General features: G+C 43.2%; 1 protein-coding gene across 1 annotated transcript in view; it reads right to left on the reverse strand.

The window, feature by feature from the left end:
- Dpysl3 (dihydropyrimidinase like 3) overlaps window positions 1-4,421 on the reverse strand; it is a 110,536-nt gene extending 106,115 nt beyond the window's left edge. The window contains exon 1 of the mRNA XM_055622679.1: window positions 4,010-4,421. Coding sequence (XP_055478654.1) covers window positions 4,010-4,387 — 378 coding nt within the window. The 5' untranslated portion in view covers window positions 4,388-4,421. The remainder of the gene's footprint in view (window positions 1-4,009) is intronic.
- Window positions 4,422-10,357: the final 5,936 nt, after the last annotated feature.

Here is a 10,357-nt window from a genome sequence, read left to right on the forward strand (position 1 = left end):
CATATATGTCTAGTATCACAAAATTAGGGAGTAGTTATGGCTGAAACTAAGAATTGGGCATTCCTTGTATAATATAGAAAAAAAATTTATATTTTTATCTTACCAAACAAAATAAAATTTTGTTAATTAACCCATTCACGATTTACTAAATACATTCAACCCCTTAAGAAGGGTGTGGTAACAGTATGTCACAGACAAAATGTAGCTTTTTTATCGGCATACTCTTCAATAATCTCTTAATAGATTCAGATCAACAAATAAGGATCTTGGGTCAACTGTTCTCATAGGTTGAGCAACTCATCTCAAAGCTGTCTGAGTAATGAGTGGGTGCCAGGATAGCAGTGTTTTAGTGGTCTTGGTGGAAGATCTGTTCTTACCTGGCATTATCTTTACATGTCAGGAGCTGGCACAATGCTCAGGCTGTTGAAAAACAAAACAAAACAAAACAAAACAAAAACAACGCTGCCCACTGTGTACAAAAAGCACTGATCAGAAAAGTCAGAGTTAGATTCTGGTTCTCTCTACTTCTCATCAATGTGATCTGGGATTATTTGGTGTCTGTTTCAACTTCCTTAAGCATGCAAGAATTTTTTAGAAAAATAAATGCAGGCATTATATAAGACTAAAAGTCTATAGGTGACACAAAGCTGGTAGTGTGGTGTCGTAAATACAGCTTCAAGAGTGGTAGTGGTGAATCCACAAGGAGGAAAATCAGAACCAGCAACAAATGGGCCATTCCAGTGTCACAGAAGCTTCTGGGAAAGAGTTTCTGAAAGCTTGAGTAACAAGGAGTGTCCTACAAAGACTGTAAGACACAGACGCTTAATCAACAGCTGTAATCTTGTACGGCACAAGCATATGCTGCATGCAAATCCAGAAAATTAAGCAGCCTAATGCGCTTTGCAATGGTTGCATCCCATCTGGACCTTCAGGTTCAGCTCTCAAGCCAAGGCACTGTCTTTTCAGAAGAAAAAAAAAAATCTATGCAACACAGCATAGCCTGAGAAAGAAATCACAACAGTGAGATGCTCATACGGGAAGAAGGATAGCAAGACTACTGAAGACAACCCACTCATATCCAAGCATGGGTAGGCTGAGGCAAGAAGGTCCTCACGAGTTTAAGGACTTCAACTGCAAAATGAGCTCCTACCTATCCTGGGCTATAGAGTAAGACCCAAGGGGAAGCCAGAGTCAGACTAGAGAGAGAAACAGACAGACAGACGTGCTTGCATCTGTGCTTGTGTGTGTGCATGCATGTGCATGGTAGAGAGACAGAGATGGCCCTCAAACATATAAAGAGAAATGAAGTTACGTAGTTATGTAATAATTAATATATGCTAAGTTCTACTATAAATAAAGTAGTCACTGTTAGTATCAGTTTGTAGATGAGAACCTACAAAGTAAGAGCAGAAAGACTCTTAGTTACAAGCCTAAGTTATATTGTTGGGGAGGGGCTAAAGCCAAATTTTCCCGCATTCATCTATCTTAGGTTTTGGACCGATACTGGAACTGCTTATAAATTATTTTAAGCCTTACAGAATTGTGGTAAAAGCATATTCCTCTAGTTTCTCTAAAGCCATTTACCTTAGCTATGAAAAGTGAGCTTCCTTGACGTTCACTGCTTCTGCAAGAAAGTTTCAGTGTCTGTATAAACTGTTCCCACTGCTTATGTGTGGAAATGGTCTCTGAAGGACAATAATGAACAGAACTTCCCTTTTGACCCTTATAGAAAACTGGGAGGTGACAAAACAAGACAAAACAAATGAACAAATGAACAAACAGGTTGTTATTGTTTTGTTAAACCACTGAGGCTTAGATCTTGTTACTATGCCATTGTCCCTCCCCTTTTTTCCAGACAGACATGAGAGCCAAACCTATATACTTGAAATCTTTTAAATATCTCTGAATAAGGAACTGCTAGGAGGAGAACTAGGAACAACCTGCAGCTACTATATAGGTAGCTAAGTTGGTTAAGTTTCTACTCTAAGATGTCCAGAACTTGCTTCACGAGGTAGTGAGCTCCCCGGAGATGACATCAGTGTTTACACCAGTGCAGATGTCATTTTGTGCCAGTCTAGCATAAGAGATGATCTAAATAAGTAGTTTTAAATCAGGCATGTCCTAAACACCTCCAATGTGCCAGGCATCCCAGGCACAGAGATAAATCCAAACACACAGTCCACAGCCTCACATGAATAACCCTCAAGTACAACACTAGATAACCTCATGTATGTGTGTGTGTGTGTGTGTGTTTGAAATGGTGTGATTAAAGAAAATTAGAGATAATAGCATGGACTGCATGAAGCAGACAGCAAGCCTGAACTTAGAAACCCATGTAGCTCTAGAAACCCCTGCCGATGTCTAAGTCGTATTATTATTTTTTCAATTAGGAGCCAAAAAGTACAGAGTCTGTGAAAGGAAACAAAATGAGAGAATTGCTGGGTTTAAAGGAAGAACATTTTTCCTTTCTCTGGTTGCCATGCTTCAGTTTTGCAAAGCAAGCATATCATCTGGCTTACATCAGGGGTGTTCCAGCAAGGGGATACACTGACTCACAGCAATTGTTTCTGACCTTTTCCACTCCTCCTGCCCTGCTTTGTGCCAGGAAAGGAACATTTTAAGAGTGATGAAGTTAGACATGTAAAGAAGCAATTACCTTCCTATAGAGGGCTATTCTTCAGCTGAGAAATCTGCCAAAACCTTTCTAAAATACCAGAAGCTTTCCCTAAAAGGGCCAGGAGGCTCATACTCAAAGAAGGATGAGAAAAATCATGAAGTAGATGAGTAATTCCAAAAGATACTGACATTGCCTCACAAAAGGTGCCTCTACACAGCACTAGCTTTGGGTCTTGTTTTCCCTGGTTGTTAACAGTACTTTAAAGTTGTTTTTTTTGTTTGTTTGTTTTGTTTTTTTAAACTATCAAAAATCGAACCAGGAAGAGATAAGCTGTCCTTTCACTACCTCATTGCATTTTAATGGAAAAACAGCTCAGCACAGGATGAGTATTAACGGTAATCACGGTGAAGCAGACATTTCCATTGCAGGATATTATTCATGATGGCATTAGTGAGGAATAATACATGGGGGATGGACTTTGCAGCCATTCCATAGACCGGGGTGAGGTCATCTGATTACTACTGTTCCCCAACTCAAACCCTACGATTTGAACTTTGACTCCTCCAGCCAGGCACTAGCCCTGAATTGTCTAAATCATGCCTTCGGCTTTCTGTGAAATAAACACATAAAGTATCGTAGTAAGTCAGACAGTTCAGAATGGCGTGAGTTTCTCTAAAACACACACAGAAGGAATTAGCTTTGACACATGTCAGAGCAGCGGGGGGCTGGCAGCCCGTGCTAGTTTAATATGCACTCTTAATGCTCCCGTCTATTTTCAAATATGTAATATTTTTACAGAGACAGCTGCATCCCTTGAGACCCATGCTATGTACACAAATACACTCTTCATAAACACAGATGTGAGGCGTCATGCTACAACAGAAGTGAGACACAGAGATTCTGGTGTTCAGTGGCCCCACACCCAAAAGTTTCAGAAGAATCAGAGAGGAGTCGGCTGGCCCCGTGCTTTAATCCAGACTCTATAGAAATGACCCCATTTTCTTAACGCCAGTCTGCCCTCTGCCCTGGTGACCTGGATTGAGGTTTAATCTGGGGCGAGGGCGACTAGAACAATTGTGCTGTTGGTTCCTCCGAGGGAGAGTCTGGAAATCGCTAAACCTTCCAGACTGGCAGGGTTGACACACCCACCCAGAATTACTCGGCCAGGGGTGCAGCACGGTGGCTAGGGTAACCCGGGCTGAGACCCTCGCAGTGCACACAGGAAGATGCTACAGTTGGGGACACGTGAGAACGCTGGGCCCGTGAGGATGCTCTTTATCTCAGCCCAGTCGCCTTTTAAAGTGTGAGCAAGAAAGTTGTAGCCGGGCCATGGCGGCTGAGTCTGAGAAGGGGGCAAGGGCCAGGGGAGGAGAAGACCCCGGGCTCCCTTACCTTGTCCTTGGGACCGAGGTTTTGCAGAACTTCCTTGCCGGTGGCGCTCCGGATCTCCACCCCGGCGGGCTTGGGCGGCTCCGGGGCGGGCTCCCTGCTCTCCTCCCGGCCCGGGACCCTGCGCGCGTCCCCCTCCGGCCCGGGCCGGCTCCCCGCGCCGCGGCCGCTGCCCTGGCCGCTCCGCGGAGTCTTGGCGCCGCGCTGCCCCACGCTCAGGGCATCGAAATCCAGCGTCTTGCTCTCGAAGGCTCCCTCCACGTTACAAAACATGCCGCCGTACTTCTGCCGGGGGACCTGGTCCGTGGTGCCCGGCCGGGCCAGGTACACGGGCAGGTCGTCCTCATGGGAGCTGTCCCAGCCCCTGCGGCCAGAAGCCATGGTCCAGGAGGCAGCGGCTCCCGGGCTTTCTTCTTCAGCGGCTGGAGAGAGCGGCGGCCGGCGGCGTGCACACGGCCACAGTGATGGGCTGGGAGGAGGCGCCTGAGCCTTCGCGCCAGAGGCGGCAGTGCTGCTCCGGTTCCCGCCCGGCCCCTACCAGCCACTCTGGAGAGCCGCAGCCCCGGCTCCGAGCGCCCCCGGGACGCCCGCCCGCCCTAACGCGGCCTCAGCTCGTGTCCCAAGTTCAAATCCAGACTTGTGGCGCGCGCACGTACTGACACACACACTCCTCGGTCTCACCAGCTCTGCGCGCTCGATACATACTTATAGACAATTCAGAAAACATTCAGACTGAAAACCTTGGCTGCACGGACACATAAACTCTGCCTATTTGAACTTCTGGCTTACACACACACACACACACACACACACACACACACACACACACACACTTTTTGATCCTCTTGTTGACACAAAGTAAATTGCCCAAGATGTTTGAATCTGAAAATTAACTACTCAAAGATCCCACAGACTCCTGCCTGGTCCTTCCCACAGCCTAGATTGCCTCATCCAGTCTCAGAATCACATGGGATTCCAGAATCTGCCTCAAGAGCCTTCACCTTCACACAGGAAGTTCCTGAACTGGGTTACGCATAGACCTTCGGCTTGAGCATATGCGTACATACATGCACGCCGGATGCGAGGGGAAATCCTCTAACTTTACTGGCAACCACAAACATCTGTAATCATCTCACCGAAGCCCATTCTTTAAGTCACGTAGGCCATTGCAGACTTTGATTTTACCCAACTTTAATTTGCCTCGGACACAATTACGTTGAATTACAGACAAGAATACATTCCCACCTTTTATGGTGCAAAGTGTTTATAATTGATACCTTGTCCATCAGGACAAACTCCAGGCTTATACCTCACACAGTGACCTCTCAGAATCCCTTAAACACACAAGCCTACATTTACCACCCCCGCTCCCTCCAAAACAAACAAACAAACAAACAAACCAACAGAAAAAAAATAACAACTCAGGCAATGGCTTTGCCTTCCGTGTTCCCTATCTCCACAGACTTGACCTGAGCGTGTGCGTGTGCTAATACGTGCACGTGGTTCTCGCCTCCCCTCACATCCGGCCATATGACTCTGACCCACGTGTTGATACTTGATACAGAATCTCCCAACCATAGAGTTCCCTTTACAACTGTGCACACAGCCTAAGTCTAGAGTAAACCATGCCCTGATTTAACTTGGTCCCTTTCAGAAATGCATTGTTTACCCAACTGACGCGACTCAAAGTGCCTTTCTGCTCTTCTCAGAATCTTAGCACAATAGGACTACAAAACAGATGCTGCCTGTCTTCACCACGGGTGGGGCCATCTATCTAAGCATCCACAGCTTTATGCCATGTACCTTGAATTCATTTCCCCCACCTCCCTCAAGCCAGACAAAGGCAGAAGTTTGGCTTGTTTAGTTCACCTTTGCCTATATTCTGTGTAACAAACACATATATAGGTATGCAAAAGGCGTTCCACGCAACCTTTTAAAAGGTGACAAAAACATCAAGGGGTATTTATGGAGCACCTGTAACTGTTTCCTAAGGACTAGCTCAGTGTGAGCATGTAGCGGGCTTCTCTGTGGACACCGGTGGTCTTCAAAGGCATCTGCGCTGCATCTCATGAATCAGACACTAAGTCCAAATTACAGAGTGGAATGTAACTTTAGGCACTGGGACACTAAAGAGCCTCAATGGCAGGCCTATGACAGTAACAGAGGATGGGGGAATGTTAGTCAGCCTGAATTAAGAACAAAGACAGGCATGTTAATGTAAGGCACGCCAGTCTACACACAGTGAACAGAAGAGACACCTGCTAAATGCCCTGTGCACTAAGAAAATGATGCATTAGTTCTTAAACATCCTCCTAGCACCTGATACTTTTTAGCCACATCTGGTTACTGATGTACCAAGGGTTTCAGGTGAGAAATTGGAGATACAGCCAGTTTCTGTTCCGGTAACTTGTTTCTTTGTAACATCTCCATTGCTCTAGTGCCTTCCGGTTCTAGAGCCTTGTTTTTGTGCACTGTTGCAGGCCCCCTATTCTGTGCAGCACGGTTTTGGTGAAGGGAAACAAATGGAGACAGGGCAGATAGTCAGAGTTCTGAAGAACCTCCTAGAAATGTATAGTGCCTGGCTCTGTACTAAGGACATTTCTTGCAACATGTTCATTAACATTAATAGGCTCTGCAAGCTAGGTATCTTAATTTCTTTCTGTAAACAGAAGTTTCTGAGCAAATGCTCAGATTTTTATGAAGTCCTAACCTAGAGCAAGTTATGTACAAAAGTATAAAGTTTTCTTTGAGGGGGGGTTCCATTCTGATGTAGATATATTTGCAAATATTGATGTGTGTTACTCTCAGGCCTGCACAACAGATTGTGAAGTTGTAGGTGTAATCTCTTTTTTCTTTCTTTCTTTTTGCTTTTTTCGAGACAGGGTTTCTCTCTGTAGTCCTGGCTGCCCTGGAACTCATTCTGTAGACTATGCTGACCTTGAACTCAGAGATCTGCCTGCCTCTGCTTTCCGAGTGTTGGGACTAAAGGCGTGTATCACCAATACCTGGCATCACCCTCTCTTTATAGCTCTATTTTCTCATTACTAATGTGATGGGCGTGCCCAATAGTTACATTTGTCGCCCAAACATCACATTTCAAAGTCAACCACTATGTACACACACATGTACTCAGTTAAGCAAGCAAAGCAATGTATTATTTCACAAGCCAAAATAAGAGTCACTGTTCTGAATTCAGTTCTGCAAGTATGTGGCCTTAGGCACGTGTCTTGTTTCATTGGTTTGTGTCTTTCTCCTCCATGTCTGGATCACTCATCCCACTGGTTTATTGAAGGCTTCAGCTTTTGAGTAATATACATCATGCCAAAAATTCCGCATGCATTGACTTCACCCATAATAATTTGATAAAATTATTTATTATCATTTTCCCTTTTAAAACCAACAGAAAAAGTAAAGTTCTTTGTCCAAAACATCAAAGCTACCACTTCAAACTGAAACTCAAACATTCTACTGGCTGATTGTTCTTCAACATCATTCTATTGTGGAGCTCCTTCCTAACGGTCAGATAAATCATAATCAGAGTTTGATAACTTTCCCTTATGAGCAAAAGTAAGGTGTCAGACAAAAACCCAACTCTAAGCCCATACCGTGTTCTTGGGTAGAAGCTAATTTTAAGACAGGGACCCATACAAAGAACTACCCTGTCACTTAGATGAGTCTCAGGAGCACACAGCATTTGTGTCAGAGCTCTTTTCAGTAAGAAGATAAACATGATGGAGGATGACTTACAAGAACAGCAGAATGTCCGCAAGCACTTACCCTACACTGCCAAAGAAAGTAGTTACTCAAATCAATGCCCCAAACAGTGAACTACTTCTGTAACACTGGCAGCTGAATAGAGCTTTCAACTTGTCACACCAGATCAAATTTGCATTTCTTGTGACTGCAGTAAAACCCATGACACTTTGCTTTGGGATGACTTGTGATAAAAGTCCATAGCATATCCGATTATAACTTCAGAGAAATGTCTTCCGGAGGTATCTTGTATTACCCATAGATCAGCAGAAGGCAAGAATGCTTCAGCAGTCAGCAGTGATTGGCACCATGCAGTCTCTGTAAAGCAACACAGAGTACACTCTATGTAAAAACAAATTGCACCACATTCTTATAAGAGAAAAAGAATAATAAACAACAGAACATAATATTCAACATTCGCTAAGGCTGTGGGTGCATGCTGAAAAGCCAAAGGAGAAACAAATTATTGTATAATTTGCACTGAGTCAACAGTACACATATTTTGCAGCTTCTTGTTATATGATCATAAACCTAACTCTATAATGCAATTAGAACTAAGGAGCATACGGAGCTGGAAGAACACCTAGAGAACAAGCACAAAAGTTACAGGGTATTGCAAGAAAGTGGGGTGAGAGAGTATAGCTCTGAGCTGCAGAAGGGTTGGTCTTGCAGCTGAGATAAATGAATCAGATGAAGTTGGCAGTGCTATCTCCTCTCTGGCTTGTTCATTCCTAGGCCCAAAGTGCTCCATGGCTTCCATTACACTGACTGCTTTTCACCCAAAAGGCTGAGTGTCTGCCATACAAGATGCTTCGACCTGTATATTTCTGGTTGAGGCTCTCATCAAGTTCCCCATCCTCCCGCTGAATGGAGAAGACCTGATATTATGGTATCAAAGTTACTTTCCTGGTAAGTAAGGATCATGGAATATTTCTCTGGGGGAGATTCTTGCTTTTGTTTTGTTTGAGGGCCATAGGATCACATTATATATCTCAGGCTGGCCTTGAACTTGTGACACTTCTGCCTTAGCTTCCTGAATGTCTAGGTTTGTATCCTGCAATACCCTGGGAAGACAAGGGACCTTAGAGCCAAACTATTTCTCTTCAGTGCTCAGAGTATAAAAGTTTCCTGGTGTTTTTGAAACTCTGTACAAACAGCTCAAGAGAGAAGCAGCCTAAGGGCTGGCAGTTGACAGTGACGATGAAGAGTACTGTTCGGTCAACTATGGCCAGCAGTGGGCAGCTTCTGGCGACAGTAGCAGCTGCAAGATTATGACAGTGAATTTAACTGTGTCTAAATATAACTCTCCTTTGGTTACAAAAATTTGTAACTCTATCATCTTTTCCATGTTTTTTAGACATAGAAGTAAGAAAGCTTTCTTTTCTGGAAACCCTGGATGTAAATGAGGCAGTGTTAAAAAATGTCCGGCACTCTTCCTGATACTCATACAGTAAGCACTGACGATCTGTTCTTTATTTCTCCCTGATACATAGTTAATGGAAAGCACGAGGTTTACACTAACCGTGTTGTGTACCAATAGCTTGGCAGAATGTTGTGGAGGAAAATGAAATACAGTATAATAATGTAAGGGATAGATAATGAAAACTAATGCTTTCTTCCATATACCTTCATTCACCCTACACATTTTTCATTAAATATTTACAATATTCACATATGCAAAATCTGTAAAAATACATATAAACTACTGTGTTACTAGTGGGTAAATCAGTAAGATTACTTGTTCCTTTAAAGCTCTTTATGCATTTCTGATTTTAAACATATTCATGTAGTCAAAAAAGACTGTAAGGATACATATAAACATTATTAGAGAGCAAGGCATCAAGATTGTAGGTAATTTTCAGTTTCTTTAAGCATTTCTATATTTTTAAATATATTAACAAGTATGAGTTACTTTTATAATCATAAATTATGTTATTCGCAAATGTGTGTCCAGGATAGAATTTAGCTAATAATACATGTATCAAGAAAGAAGAAATTTGCTTATAAAGAATTATTGATCTAAACTAGAACACCCTGTTCTATTAGAAAGATATAGTGCTGAAAATGTGAAGTAAAAATATGACGAAGTCATTTTCCTTGACAGCTCAGACTCTCACACACAGCACCTCTGCAGCTAGACAGCTGAGTAGGGAAAGGGTTGCTGTGATGAGGATGCAAAGTGAGGGCTTGCAAACATGCTCAAGGTAAGTCCTCTCCACCAGACAACTAGGTAATAAGACATGACATAATCATCCCCCAGGTAGAGCATGGTTGGAATTTCCTTTCCAGTGTTATATGCTGAGAACGCCTTCTTGATTTTATCACCTTCAAATGCTTTAAAGGCAGTGCAAATGAAGAATTTCCTTTTGCCTTCAGTGGAAAAGTGACATGGAAGCTGCTGACCATGATAAAATGGATATTCACTCCCCTGCTCCACTGTTCTTGTCTTCATGGTCCAGACTCACAATTTCAACTCTAAAATAAAGACATCTATACAAGAGCCAGACAATAAACTGAGTTAAAGGATGTAGCAGGGAAAAGAAAGAAAGAAAGAAAGAAAGAAAGAAAGAAAGAAAGAAAGAAAGAAAGAAAGAAAGA

Source organism: Psammomys obesus, unplaced genomic scaffold (genome assembly GCF_907164565.1).
Source record: "Psammomys obesus unplaced genomic scaffold, mPsaObe1.curated_primary_1811, whole genome shotgun sequence".
Lineage (NCBI taxonomy): Eukaryota > Metazoa > Chordata > Mammalia > Rodentia > Muridae > Psammomys > Psammomys obesus.